A 15,095-nucleotide genomic window follows, 5' to 3' on the forward strand; every position below is an offset into this window, starting at 1 on the left:
CACTTAAAAAGGCATCCCCAACTCACCCCACTTAAAGGGCTATCCCCAACTCCTCCCACTTAAAGGGCCATCCTCAATACCCCCTCCCCACTTAAAGGGCCATCCCTAAATTCTCTCCCCCCACTTAAAGAGGCATCCCCAACACTTCTCACTTAAAGGGCCATCCCCAATTCCCCCACTTAAAGGGCCATCCCCAACTTTACCCACTTAAAGTGCCATCATCAAGTCCCCTCATTTAAAGGGCTATCTGCAACTCCCCCTACTTAAAGGGCCAACCCGAACTCCCTTAGTGAATCAATTAAGATGATTAATCACAATTTCATTCTTTAAAAGGGGCACCAGCAATGAATTCCAAATGCTAATAACACATTTTCAAATTATAACTCTGGTCCCTTTTATCAAAAGCTGACACTCCCAGTAAAGAAAGACAGGCTTGTATTTATATAGCACCTTTCACCACCACCAGCCGTCCCCAAGCGCTTTACAACTAAGGAAATATTTTTGAAGTGCAGTCACAGTTGTAAAGTCGGAAAAACAGCAGCCAATGTGCACACAGCAAATTCCCAAAAGACAGCGATGTGTTAAATGACCAGGTGATCTGTTTTTAGCTATGTTGGTTGAGTGATGGTGAATCGGTGGGGACACCGGGGAGAACTGCCTGTACTCTTCTGTAAAATAGTGCCAGGAGATCTTTTACATCAGCACCCCCAACAGTGTAGCACTCCCACAGTACTGCATCGGGAGTGTTAGCCTAGATTGCATGGGCTCAAACTCACAACCTTCTGACTCAGAGGCTAGCATGCTACTCCCTGAGACACAGCTAGTAGCAAATAGAGAGGGTAAGAGAGGACCCCAGCAATCAACTACTGAAATTGTTAGACCATCGGGTAGTTCTAAATGGATCCAGTCCAGGCAGGATGGCTAACATTGTACCAAAGGGCCCAGCTTACGTTATCAATGGTATCTTAAAGAGCACAGACACTGAGTTACAGAGGTGAGTGGTGACCAATATCGAATTAATTCAATCAGAGAGTTCTGCTGATGTCAGAAACAGGTAACTGAGGTGAGGAACTGCGACACAAAGAGACTAAACACTTTTACCAATGTCACTTTACAACGGTCCAGCTCTGTCCTGAGTCAGCGTTTCTCAGTTGCGGTGGCGATTTGTCTCGGTGCCCCTGGGCTAGGGAGAGCCGGCGCTCCCGGGTGTAATCAAATGACAACAGTGTCAACCTGCATTTGTGTAGCGCCTCACAGGAGCATGATCAAACAAAACTCGACACATGAGGAGATATTAGGGGGCAGGTGACCAAAACCTTGGTCAAAGAGGTCAGTTTTTAAGGAGAGTCATTAAAGGAGGAGAGAGAGGCGGAGGGGTTTAGGGAGGGAATTCCAGAGCTTAGGGCCCCAGGCAGCTGAAGGCACGGCCGCCAATGGTGGAGCGATTAAAATCGGGGATGCTCAAAGAGCCAGTATCAGAGAATGGTTCCGTACGAAAAGAGGCCATTCGTTCCTTAGATTCCCTGCCAGCTCTCTGCAATGAGAATTGGGGGAGTGTGTTTATCTTGGAGGGTTGTGGGGCTGGAAGGGGTTACAGGGGTAGGGAGGAGGTGAGGCCATGGAGGGATTTGAAAACAAAGATGAGAATTTTAAAATCGAGGGGTTGCTCGACCGGGGGCCAGTGAGCGATGGATGGACGGGACTTTGGTGTGAGTTAGAACACGGGTCAGCGGAGTTTCCGACAAGTTCAAGTAGACGGAGAGTGGAAGGTCGGGAGGCCGTCAGGTGAGCTTGGGACTAGTCGAGTCTGGAGGTAAGAAAGGCACGGATGAGGAATTCAGCAATCACTGGGAACAGAGGAACACATTGTGCTGCAGCCCTGGAGCATTACAATGTGTCAGAAAAGCTCAGTGAAGATTTCAAATCACCGAAGCACTGAAATTCCTTAAATGCCAACGCAATCGTCAGATGCCGTGTCCACACAATCAAGGAGCAGGCCATTCACCCCCTTAAACCTGTTCTGCCATGCATTTAGAACATGGTTCACCTCTTTCACAAAGGACTGATTCCTGCAATCCCAGCACGAAATAACCCAGAGATCAACTCGCCGCCCGGCCTAATTGCAACAACGGCCTGCATTCATATAGCGCCGTTAACGTAGTAAGACGTCCCAAGGCGCTTCACAAGATGCGCTATCAAACAAAATTTGACACTGAGTCACACAAGGAAATACTGGGATAGGTGGACGTAGGTTTTGAGAAGTGTCTTAAAGGAAGGGAAAGGGGTGGAAAGACGGAGAAGGAATTACAGAGTTACATCACGCTCCGGCGCACTGACTCTCAGCCGGCGGACAGGTTCCACGGGCACTGGCTGGTCTCCCGCAGCTCAACCAGGTGGAGTGTCGGGACTGTCAGCCAGCTATTTTAGGTTAGGTTTACCTTAGCGATGGGCAGGGACAGGTATATACCGCAGGGCAAGAATTATAGCTGGGGGAAAGGAAATTATGATGCGATTAGGCAAGATTTAGGATGCGTAGGATGGGGAAGGAAACTGCAGGGGATGGGCACAGTCGAAATGTGGAGCTTATTCAAGGAGCAGCTACTGCGTGTCCTTGATAAGTATGTACCTGTCAGGCAGGGAGGAAGTTGTCGAGCGAGGGAGCCGTGGTTTACTAAAGAAGTTGAAGCGCTTGTCAAGAGGAAGAAGAAGGCTTATGTTAGGATGAGACGTGAAGGCTCAGTTAGGGTGCCTGAGAGTTACAAGCTAGCCAGGAAGGATCTAAAGGGAGAGCTTAGAAGAGCGAGGAGAGGACACGAGAAGTCATTGGCGGATAGGATCAAGGAAAACCCTAAGGCTTTCTATAGGTATATCAGGAATAAAAGAATGACTAGAGTTAGATTAGGGCCAATCAAGGATAGTAGTGGGAAGTTGTGTGTGGAATCAGAGGAGATAGGGGAAGCGTTAAATGAATATTTTTCGTCAGTATTTACAGTAGAGAAAGAAAATGTTGTCGAGGAGAATACTGAGATACAGACTACTAGGCTCGATGGAATTGAGGTTCACAAGGAGGAGGTGTTAACAATTTTGGAAAGTGTGAAAATAGATAAATCCCCTGGGCCAGATGGGATTTATCCTAGGATTCTCTGGGAAGTCAGGGAGGAGATTGCAGAGCCTTTGTCCTTGATCTTTATGTTGTCATTGTCGACAGGAATAGTGCCGGAAGACCGGAGGATAGCAAATATTGTCCCCTTGTTCAAGAAGGGGAGTAGAGACAGCCCTGGTAATTATAGACCTGTGAGCCTTACTTCGGTTGTGGGTAAAATGTTGGAAAAGGTTATAAGAGATAGGATTTATCATCATCTTGAAAAGAATAAGTTCGTTAGCGATAGTCAGCACGGTTTTGTGAAGGGTGAGTAGGTCGTGCCTCACAAACCTTATTGAGTTTTTTGAGAAGGTGACCAAACAGGTGGATGAGGGTAAAGCAGTGGATGTGGTGTATATGGATTTCAGTAAGGTGTTTGATAAGGTTCCCCACGGTAGGCTATTGCAGAAAATACGGAAGTATGGGGTTGAAGGTGATTTAGAGCTTTGGATCAGAAATTGGCTAGCTGAAAGAAGACAGAGGGTGGTGGTTGATGGCAAATGTTCATCCTGGAGTTTAGTTACTAGTGGTGTACCACAAGGATCTGTTTTGGGGCCACTGCTGTTTGTCATTTTTATAAATGACCTGGATGAGGGTGCAGAAGGGTGGGTTAGTAAATTTGCGGATGACACGAAGGTTGGTGGAGTTGTGGATAGTGCCGAAGGATGTTGTAGGTTACAGAGGGACATAGATAGGCTGCAGAGCTGGGCTGAGAGATGGCAAATGGAGTTTAATGCGGAAAAGTGTGAGGTGATTCACTTTGGAAGGAGTAACAGGAATGCAGAGTACTGGGCTAATGGGACGATTCTTGGTAGTGTAGATGAACAGAGAGATCTTGGTGTCCAGGTACATAAATCCCTGAAAGTTGCCACCCAGGTTAATAGGGCTGTTAAGAAGGCATATGGTGTGTTAGCTTTTATTAGTAGGGGGATCGAGTTTCGGAGCCACGAGGTCATGCTGCAGCTGTACAAAATTCTGGTGTGGCCGCACCTGGAGTATTGCGTGCAGTTCTGGTCACCGCATTATAGGAAGGATGTGGAAGCTTTGGAAAGGGTGCAGAGGAGATTTACTAGGATGTTGCCTGGTATGGAGGGAAGGTCTTACGAGGAAAGGCTGAGGGACTTGAGGTTGTTTTCGTTAGAGAGAAGGAGGAGGAGAGGTGACTTAATAGAGACATATAAGATAATCAGAGGGTTAGATAGGGTGGATAGTGAGAGTCTTTTCCCTCGGATGGTGATGGCAAACACGAGGGGACATAGCTTTAAGTTGAGGGGTGATAAATATAGGACAGATGTTAGAGGTAGTTTCTTTACTCAGAGAGTAGTAGGGGCGTGGAACGCCCTGCCTGCAACAGTGGTAGACTCGCCAACTTTAAGGGCATTTAAGTGGTCATTGGATAGACATATGGATGAAAATGGAATAGAGTAGGTCAGATGGTTTCACAGGTCGGCGCAACATCGAGGGCCGAAGGCCCTGTACTGCGCTGTAATGTTCTATGTTCTATGTTCTATTTGGCCATGGGAGGCGTCACAGCCAAACCCAATCCTGTCCTCAGCCACTGTGCGTGATTCATCAAAAACTGGGTTGCCCTGGCTGGTTGTTTGCAACATCAGAGGTGCCGTCTTTCAGATGAGATGCTACATCGAGGACCCGCCTGCCCTCTCGGGTGGGTGGAGGGGGTAAAAGATTCCATGGCCACTATTTTGGAGATGAACAGGGGGTGTTGTTCGCCCCAGATCCTGCCCGATATTTATCCCTCAACCAACATCGTTAAAAACAGTTTATCCGGTCATTATCACATTGCTGTTTGTGGCATCTTGCTGTGTACAAACTGGTTTCCTACATTACAACGATAGCCCCACCTCATAAAATTGGCTGCGAGGTCCTTTGGAGCGTCCTGAGTTTGTGAAAGGTGCTATATAAATGAAAGTCTTTGCATCCCAGTTCTCTTGGGATTGCAGCCTTCCCTCCAGATGTGAGTGTTTGTGTTTGTACCGGAAAACAGCCCAGGGTGATTTTTCAGGCCATTTGCTGGGCATCTCAAGCCGTGCCAGGGTGTGTTGGTTTGTGGTTAGTATCTCTGTCTCTCTCGCTCGGTCTTTCTCTTTCTCCCTCCACAATGATACAACACTCAGTTCTCTCGGATGTTGCTTGACCTGTCAGCTCCCATTGTGTATCTCCACTCTCAGCTCAGGCAGAAGAAAAATGTCCTAATCAAATGATTGTATCTAAACTTGAGGGGATTAAAGGAGAGAGAGAGAGGGAGAGAGAAACACAGAAGAGAGAGAGAGAGAGATAAAGAGTGCGAAAGCAAGGCAGAACGAGAGAGAAAGGCAGGGAGAGAAACAAGGAGAGACAGAGAGAAAAACAAGGAGAGAGGGACGGAAAGAGGGAGAGAGACAGAGAAAGAGGGAGACAGAGAGAAAGAAACAAGGAGAGACGGAGAGAGAGGGAGAGAGAAGGAGGGAGACAGAGAGAGAAACAAAGAGAGACAGAGAGAATAACAAGGAGAGCGGGAGGGAGACAGAGAGAGAGGGAGAGAGACAGAGGAAGAGGGAGAGAGAGAGAGAAAGAAGGAGAGACGGAGAGAGAGGGAGGGAAGGAGCGAAACAAGGAAATAAAAATTTTGTAAGGAAGGCAGAGAGAGACAAGAGTGGTAAAGTCACTCGCACAGCAAGTCTTATCTGCCAAGTGATAAGATTGTTACTGACTTTTGCAAAGTTCTGAAAAGAGAAAAACTTCTTTGTTCCAGAAGAAAAACTTTTCGAAAAATTCTAGTTTTAGAAAGATCACATTGAAACAAAAATCAGGGATTTTATCCTGCTGATTGGCTCAGAGTTTGATGACTGAGGTTGGTTTCTATTGGTTTGGGTTTGATGGGAGAGGTGGGAGGGATGGAATAGTTTAATTTTGTTTTAATAAGTCACTAGGACGGGTGGACTGGCCGAGGGGCTGAAGTTGGTCAGTAATGGCTGGCTGTGGGGTTAATTCCACTCGCTGGCTCTGGATGGCCCTGGTGTCTCTTTTCGGGTTGGTGGAGTTAATCTTCAGCCAGCTCAGCGACTCCCTCGCCCTGCTCCTCGACTCCTTCCACAGCCTCTCCGTCCTGCTCGACCTCGCGATGCCTGTCCTGGCCGAATGGCTGGGCCGTCGCCCGATCCCCAGCTCGCACACCTTTGCCTGGGAGAGGCTGGCGCCCGTGGGCTCCCTCATGGCGGACGTGCTGTCCCTCTCGCTCTGCTGCTCGGTGAGCGTGGCTGCTATGGCTCGTTTCCTGAACCCGCACCCCTTCCACAGGCCCCCGCTGCCCATCGCCGCGGGAACTGCTGGGATCTTCCTCAACCTGGGCGTCCACCTGTGGCTTCGATCCACTGGAAGCGGCTGGAGCTACGGCCCGTGTCCGGAGTCTAGACAGTGTCACTTGGACACGACTGGAGGATATCAGTGCCCCAAAGACAAGGGTAAGAGTTTATTAATTTCCCCTTAATTGGTTAACAAATAATCTTGTGGTTTGACTGCAGAGAGATGCCCTTCCCCCGAGTGTCTTCATCAGAATTCCAGACTGGGAATATCGGCAAAATGTCCTGGGAAGGACCAAGCTTATATTTCTGGTCCTCAATCGTAATTGGCAGGAGATCCAGTGGTTGTGATTGGGAATTCTCTGTGGTGGAAACCGATTCGAAAAGATCCTTCAAAAAGGAACTGGATAAATACTTCAAGGAGAAAAGAGCCAGGGAGTGGGATTAACTGGATTGGTCTTCGAAAGAGCTGGCACAGACTTGATGGGCCGAATAGCCCCGTTCGGTGGCTGTACTGTCCTATGCTTCCAAACGATAGAAAGACTTGCATTTCTATAGCACCTTTCACAACCTCAGGTTGTCCCAAAGCGCTTTACAGCCAATGACCTACATTTTTTGGAAGGTGTAGTCACGGTTGTAATGTAGGAAACGCAGCAGCCAATTTGTGCACAGCAAGCTCCCACAAACAACAACGTGATAATAACCGGACAATCTGCTTTTTGTGATGTTGCGTGAGGGATAAATATTGAGACCCCCCCACCCACCCCACCCCGCTCTTTCATTAGTGGCTGTGGGATCTTTTATGTCCCAAGGCCTTTCACAGGAGCGGAATTAAACAAACTTTGACGTTGAGTTCCATAAGGAGATATGAAGACAGTTGACAGTTTCGAGACTCTCGCTGCGTGTTAATCCCACTTTGTGTTCCCTCTACAGGAAGGGATGCCACTGATGGGCTGAGTGTGGAGGAACAGCTGGCGGAGGCTGTTGTCGCGGACCCTTTGGGCACGAGCTTCGACGGGGCAGGACCCCGCTGGCGGCTGGCACGTGACGCAGAGCATGTGCTGATTCTCAGTAACCCCTGCCTCGGACTGCCTTCTGAGGAGGGTCACTGCTCGAGCCCCTTCCTCCACCCTGTCGATCTGGGCATCCGTCGACAGCTCGAGGAGGGGTCTTACAGTGAGTAAACGTAAAAAACACCACGAATAATTTCTATAGGGCCTGTCACAATGTCCCAAAGTGCTTGACAGCCAATGAAGTACTTTTTGAACTGTTGTTGATGTAGGAAACATGGCAGCCAATTGTGCACAGAAAGATCCCACAAGCAGCGATGTGAAAATGACCAGATTGAGGCAAAACTATTAGCCACAGGGCACTAGGGAGAATTCCCCTACTCTCCTTCAAAACAGTGCCATGGGATCTTTTATGTCCAGCTGAGGGGGTTTAATGTCTCATCGAAAGGTGGCACCTCCGACAGTGCAGCACTCCCCCAGTGCTGCACTGGAGTCTCAGCATTGATTTTTGCACACAAGTCCTAGTATGGGATTTGAACCCATCACCTTTTGATTCAAGAGGTAAGAATGCTATTTATTGAGTCACGGCTGACACTGAATAATCAAGTATCACACAGCAACTAAACATCGATCTCTGTGTCTGTCCATGTATGTACAGATGATAGTGTGGCTGTACTTGTATGCATGCGTGGGTCTGTCTCTGTCTGCATGTCTCTGTGTTTGTCTACACTATTACAGTAGCCTGTGTGTTCCTCAATGATTGTTTGGACGTGTCAGTGCCTGGGAGTTGGTCTTTAATTGAGTCTCTGTTGTACCACAACACACAGAAGTGACTGAGAGAGAAAAACCCAAGACTCCCTGACAGTGAGTGTCATCATCTAAAGAATAAAGCTAGGATTCTTTTTCTTTAAAAACAAGTCAATATTCCCCCTGATGGCTTTGTTGGGAATGGAAATCGCTCAGTGAGGTACCGAACAGGAAAATCCCAGTCTGAATTAGCTTTCCAAGTTAGGTAGAGCAATTAAAATACAAGAGGAGCCATGTAAATATCTGAACCACACAATGGATCAGTCAGCACCTGGAGAAAGAGCAGACAGGTTATCAACACCCGTCTGCTCAAACCCTCACCCTTACCAGACCTCCAGACTCGGCTACTGCAGATCCCTCCTGGCCAGCCTCCCACTCTCATCCACAACTCTGCTGCCCTGTATCCTAACCCGTCCCAGATCCATGCTCATCCCTCACGCTCCTGCACCTTCACTGACCTATCCTGGCTCCCAATTCACAAACGCCTCAAATTTAAAATTCTCATCCTTATGTTCAAATCTCTCCCCCACCCCCATCTCTGTAACCTCCTCCAGGCTGACTATCTCTCCAGAACTCTGCGTTCCTCCAACCCTGCCCTGTCAGGCAACCTCCTTCCACTTCTCGTGATTGGCAGCCCTGCCTTCAGTTGCCTGGGCCCCATGTTCTGGAGTTCCCTCCCTAAACCTCTTAGCCTCGCTACCCCTCTCTCCTCCTTTAAAACGCTTCTGAAGACCTAGCTCTTTGACCGAGCCTCCGCTCTCCTAATTGCTGCTGTTCTGACTGTCTGACCGTTCCTCTGTTAAGCACCTTGGGATGATTTTCCACGTGAAAGGCCGTTATATAAATTTGAGTCGTTTTAACGCATTTTTGATAGTTTAAGATGTGCAGGTACTTGAATAGAATCAGGTGAGGAGAGAATACACACGCCAAGCCTGAGGAGACTGTAGGGGATGTTGGCCTGTGTGTTCTTCTCCGTACAGATGGTGACTTCATAATTCATTAATAACTTACAAAAGGGAATTGGGTAAGTACTTGATAGGGAAGTGTTACAGGGCAATGAGGAAAGAGCAGGGGTTGTGGGACTAATTGGAAAGCTCATTCAAAAAGCCGACAGAGGCACGATGGGCCAATGGCCCCTTTCTGTGCTATAGGATTCTATCACTGACCGACTGTGAATTTGCAGTGAAGTTTCAGATTTTATTTTAAGTTGCATTACTGCCTGCTGACACTGGATGGCAGACTTGCCTGCAAATTCCACCCGAGTCACCCCAATTACACCAGGTCTTCCTGCAGACAGTGCAGAGGAAATTGATCAGAATCGGTAACCAGAACACACAGATTTAAGATAATTGGCAAAAGAACCAGAGGGGGAGATGAGAATTTTTTTTAACGCAGCGAGTTGTTGTGATCTGGAACGTGCTGCCTGAAAGGGCGGTGGAAGCAAATTCAATGGTAACTTTCAAAAGGGATTTAAACATACATTTGAAAAGGAAACATTTACTGGGCTATGGGGAAGGATCAGGGGAGTGGGACTAATTGGACAGCTCTTTCGAAGACCTGGCACAGACACGATGGCCGATTGGCCTCCTTCTGTGCTTCATCATTCCGTAGCTAAATTTCTGATTTTACTTTAAGTTGCATCACTGCCTGGTGAACACCAGGTGGCAGACTTGCCTGCAAATTTCCACGTGGGTGTTTTATTTTAACAAATTTTCTCTCTGCCCTTCCAGGTGCTGATTCCACTGGACAGGGGAGTGAACCAGCAGTGGCTGGACACACAAGAGACCGGGAGCCCTGCAGCAAGAGGGTTTCGTTAACTGGCTGGATGGAGATCTTCATCTTTCCCGTGGGCCTCACTCAGTCAGTGCTAAGTTCGGCGGTGGCTCTTGTTGTTGGCCTCTTTCACAGCTTCCCAGCTCAAACTGGCAGCTGGCACAGGGACTGCTTACCCTACCTGGACCCCGGGCTCTCGCTGCTCACGGTGCTCGCCCTGGTGGCTGGCGCGGCCCCTCGCCTGAAGGCGTCCGTCCTGCTGCTGCTGGAGTGCGTCCCGGCTCAGGTGGACCTGCGGAGGCTGACGGACAGGCTGACGAGCGTGCGGGGGGTGATCGCGGTCCACGAGCTGCACGTCTGGCGCCTGTCCATGCGCCGGGTCCTGGCCAGCGCCCACGTGCAGTGCCGCAGCCCCAGGGGTTTCGCCCGGGTGGCCGAGGATTTGAGGCGGGTGCTCGGCAGCGAGGGTGTCCATTCTGCCACGTTGCAGCCCGAGTTCGTCGGTCCTGCCGGCGGCGGGGGTTCAAAGGGCATGACCCGCTGCCAGTTGGCCTGCGGCCCGCACTGCGCTAAGAGGCTCTGCTGTGATTGGCCAAAGGGAGCGTAGGACATGACGCAATTTGCTGAAAATCAGTAGCTGGGTGTCTGACACCGAGCTGTCAAACTGTGACATCCAGCAATATTACACATCACCCCAGCATCATCTGTGTGCGTGACTGTATCTGTGCTTTATTTGTGAGGAACAGTCCGACCCTCCTTAAAACCCACCTCTGTGGTCATTACTCTCCTCAGTATTTACTTTGTCCTTTCTGCCCCAAAAGAGCTTTGCAACATTTTACTACGTTAAAGGTGCCATGTAGATAAAGAAGAATTTGCATTGATATGGCACCTGCCACAACATTTCAGTGTGATTTACAACCAATGAAATACTTTTTGAAGTATAGTCACTGTTGTGATGTAGGAAACACAGCAGCCAATTTGGGCACAGCAAGATCCCCACAATGACCAGACCATTTGTTTAAGTGATGTAGATTTAACATCTTATCCGAAAGGCAGTACCTCTGACAGCACAGCACTCCCTCAGTACTGCACTGGGAGTGTCGGCCTGGATTTTTGTGCTTGGGTTTCTGGAGTGGGACTTGAACCCACAACCTTCTGAGTCAGCGATGAGAATGCTACCCACTGAGCCACAGCTGACATTTCTGAGGAGAGCTGTTTCACTCCTAACTTCCTCATTTTAACCTAGATATTTGTATCATTCAGCATCATGACCGGCACCCCTTCCCCTCAATGGGCTGAGTCTCTGCTGAGAAATACGGGGCCTCCAGTCCCGAATTCAAACTGGCAGAAGCACTCAGTGACTGGAGTAACCTGCCACACAATCAGTTGTTTTTTTATTCATTCACGGGATGTGGGTGTCGCTGGCCAGGCCAGCATTTATTGCCCATCCCTAATTGCCCTTGAGAAGGTGGTGGTGAGCTGCCTTCTTGAACCGCTGCAGTCCATGTGGGGGTAGGTTACAGAGAAAATCGTGTCTGTCGTGGCTCAGTGAGTTATATTTAAATATATTTATTACATTTATATAGTGCCTTTTGTGGCCTCAGGACATCCCCAAAGCACTTTACAGCCATTGAAATACTTTTGAAGTGTAGTCACTGTTGTAATGTAGTAAACACAGCAGCCAATTTGTGCACAGAAAGCTCCCACAAACAACAGTCTGATAGTTACCCAGATCATACAGTCATACAGCACTGAAATAGGCCCTTCGGCCCACCGAGTCTGTGCTGACCATCAACCACCCATTTATACTAATCCTACATTAATCCAAAATCCCTACCACATCCCCACCTTCCCTCAATTCTCCTACCACCTACCTACACTAGGGACAATTTATAATGGCCAATTTACCCATCAACCCGCAAGTCTTTGGCTGTAGTAGGAAACCGGAGCACCCAGCGAAAACCCACGCGGCCACGGGGAGAACTTGCAAATTCCGCACAGGCAGTACCCAGAACCGAACCCAGGTCGTTGGAGCTGTGAGGCTGCGGTGCTAAACACTACGCCGCCCCTGATTGAGGGATGAATATTGCCCAGGACACTGGGGAGAATTCCCCTGCTCTTCTTTGAAATAGTGGCCATGGAATCTTTTACCTCCACCTAAGAAGGCAGACGGGACCTCGGTTTAATGTTTCATCTGAAAGTGGACGGGCTTTGGGGAGTCAGGAGGTGAGTTACTCACTGCAGGATACCCAGCCTCTGACCTGCTCTTGTAGCCACGGTATTTGTGTGGTTACTCCAGTTCAGTTTCTGGTCAATGGTAACCCCCAGGATGTTGATAGTGGGGGATTCAGCAATGGTAATGCCATTGAATATCAAGGGGAGATGGTTAGATTCTCTCTTGTTGGAGATGGTCATTGCCTGGCACTTGTGTGGCGCGAATGTTACTTGCCACTTATCAACCCAAGCCTGAATGTTGTCCAGGTCTTGTTTCATTCGGGCATGTGTTGATCAAAGTTGTCCACCCCCTCCCCTTCCTTTCACCCCACCATTGACGGCCATTCTTTCAGCCGCCTAAGCCTCACCCTCCTTTTAAACCTTTTGGCCTTTCTACCTCCCTCTCCTCCTTAAAACGCACCCCTTTGACCCTATGACGCCTCCTGATGCTTCCTCCTTGCAACCAACACCTAAAAACAGATTATCGGGTCATTTAGGGTAGGCGGTGGCGTAGTGGTATTATCACTGGACTAGTAACCCAGAGACCCAGGGTATTTCTCTGGGGAAACGGGTTCGAATCCCACCACAGCAGAAGGTGGAATTTGAATTTAATTAATAAATCTGGAATTAAAAGCTAGTCTAATGATGGCCATGAAACCATTGTCGATTGTTTTAAAATCCCATCTGGTTCACTAATGTCCTTTCGGGAAGGAAATCTGCTGTCCTTACCTGGTCTGGCCGACATGTGACTCCAGACCCACAGCAATGTGGTTAACTCTTACATGCCCTCTGAAATGGCCTAGCAAGACACTCAGTTGTATCTAAACGCTACAAAGTCAATAAAAAGGAAGGAAACCGGACAGACCACCCGGCATCGACCTAGGCACCGGAAACGACAACGGCAAACCCAGCCCTGTCGACCCTGCAAAGTCCTCCTTACTAACATCAGGGGGCTTGTGCCAAAGTTGGGAGAACTGTCCCACAGACTAGTCAAGCAACAGCCTGACATAGTCATACTCACGGAATCATACCTTACAGACAGTGTCCCAGACACTGCCATCACTATCCCCGGGTATGTCCTGTCCCACCGGCAGGACAGACCCACCAGAAGTGGTGGCACAGTGGTATACAGTAGGGAGGGAGTTGCCCTGAGAGTCCTCAACATCGACTCCGGACCTCATGAAGTCTCATGGCAACAGGTCAAACATGGGCAAGGTAACCTCCTATTGATTATCACCTACCGCCCTCCCTCAGCTGATGACTCAGTACTCCTCCATGTTGAACACCACTTGGAGGAAGCATTGAGGGTGGCAAGGGCACAGAATGTACTCTGGGTGGGGGACTTCAATGTCCATCACCAAGAGTGGCTCGGTAGCACCACTACTGACCGAGCTGGCGGAGTCCTAAAGGACATAGCTGCTAGACTGGGTCTACGGCAGGTGGTGGGGGAACCAACACGAGGGAAAAACATACTTGACCTCGTCCTCACCAATCTGCCTGCCACAGATGCTTCTGTCCATGACAGTATTGGTAGGAGTGACTACCGCACAGTCCTTGTGGAGACGAAGTCTCGCCTTCACATTGAGGATACCGTCCATCGTGTTGTGCGGCACTATCACCGTGCTAAATGGGATAGATTTCGAACAGATCTAGCAATGCAAAACTGGGCATCCATGAGGCGTTGTGAGCCATCGGCAGCAGCAGAATTGTACTCAACCACAATCTGTAACCTCATGGCCCGGCATATCCCCCACTCTACCCTTACCATCAAGCCAGGAGACCAACCCTGGTTCAATGAAGAGTGCAGGAGGGCATGCCAGGAGCAGCACCAGGCATACCTCAAAATGAGGTGTCAACCTGGTGAAGCTACAACCCAGGACTACTTGCATGCCAGACTGCGTAAGCAGCATGCGATAGACAGAGCTTAGCGATCCCATAACCAACGGATGAGATCTAAGCTCTGCAGTCCTGCCACATCCAGCTGTGAATGGTGGGGGATGATTAACAAACTAACTGGAGGAGGTGGCTCCACAAATATCCCCGTCCTCAATAATGAGGGAGCCCAGCACATCAGTGCGAAAGATAAGGCTGAAGCATTTGCAACAATCTTCAGCCAGAAGTGCCGAGTTGATGATCCATCTCGGCCTCCTCCTGAAGTCCCCAGTATCACAGATGCCAGACTTCAGCCAATTCGATTCACTCCGCGTGATATCAAGAAACGACCAAAGGCACTGGATACTGCAAAAGCTATGGGCCCTGACAATATTCCGGCAATACGACTGAAGACCTGTGCTCCAGAACTTGCTGCACCCCTAGCCAAGCTGTTCCAGTACAGCTACAACACTGGCATCTACCCTGCAATGTGGAAAATTGCCCAGGTATGTCCTGTACACAAAAAGCAGGACAAGTCCAACCCGGCCAATTACCGCCCCATCACCCTACTCTCAATCATCAGTAAAGTGATGGAAGGTGTCATCAACAGTGCCATCAAGCAGCACTTGCTTAGCAACAACCTGCTCAGTGACGCTCAGTTTGGGTTCCACCAGGGCCACTCAGCTCCTGACCTCATTACAGCCTTGGTTCAAACACGGACAAAAGAGCTGAACTCAAGAGGTGAGGTGAGAGTGACTGCCCTTGACATCAAGGCAGCATTTGACTGAGTATAGCATCAAGGAGCCCTAGCAAAACTGAAGTCAATGGGAATCAGGGGGAAAACCCTCCGCTGGCTGCAGTCATACCTAGCACAAAGGAAGATGGTTGTGGTTGTTGGAGGTCAATCATTTGAGCTCCAGGACATCACTGCAGGAGTTCCTCAGGGTAGTGTCCTGGGCCCAACCATCTTCAGCTGCT

The 15,095-nt window shown here is 49.1% G+C and overlaps 1 protein-coding gene across 1 annotated transcript; it reads left to right on the forward strand.

The window, feature by feature from the left end:
* Nucleotides 1–6,149: 6,149 nt before the first annotated feature.
* LOC137353152 (proton-coupled zinc antiporter SLC30A1-like) lies at nt 6,150–10,976 on the forward strand. The gene is made up of 3 exons (XM_068019199.1): nt 6,150–6,603; nt 7,375–7,617; nt 9,989–10,976. Exons 1-3 carry the CDS (start codon nt 6,150–6,152, stop codon nt 10,636–10,638), a joined length of 1,347 nt encoding a protein of 448 aa, XP_067875300.1. The 3' UTR covers nt 10,639–10,976.
* The last annotated feature ends 4,119 nt before the right edge of the window (nt 10,977–15,095 follow it).

The sequence above is a fragment of the Heterodontus francisci genome, chromosome 40 (assembly GCF_036365525.1).
Source record: "Heterodontus francisci isolate sHetFra1 chromosome 40, sHetFra1.hap1, whole genome shotgun sequence".
In the NCBI taxonomy this organism is placed as follows: Eukaryota; Metazoa; Chordata; class Chondrichthyes; order Heterodontiformes; family Heterodontidae; genus Heterodontus; species Heterodontus francisci.

What these genes read in the sequence shown, in the direction of transcription:
- LOC137353152 (XM_068019199.1), top strand. Translation starts at nt 6,150, where the DNA reads ATGGCCCTGGTGTCTCTTTTCGGGTTGGTGGAGTTAATCTTCAGCCAG. An exon ending in TCAGTGCCCCAAAGACAAGG is followed by an intron (nt 6,604 to 7,374) that starts GTAAGAGTTTAT and finishes TTCCCTCTACAG; the next exon opens with GAAGGGATGCCACTGATGGG. An exon ending in GCTCGAGGAGGGGTCTTACA is followed by an intron (nt 7,618 to 9,988) that starts GTGAGTAAACGT and finishes CTGCCCTTCCAG; the next exon opens with GTGCTGATTCCACTGGACAG.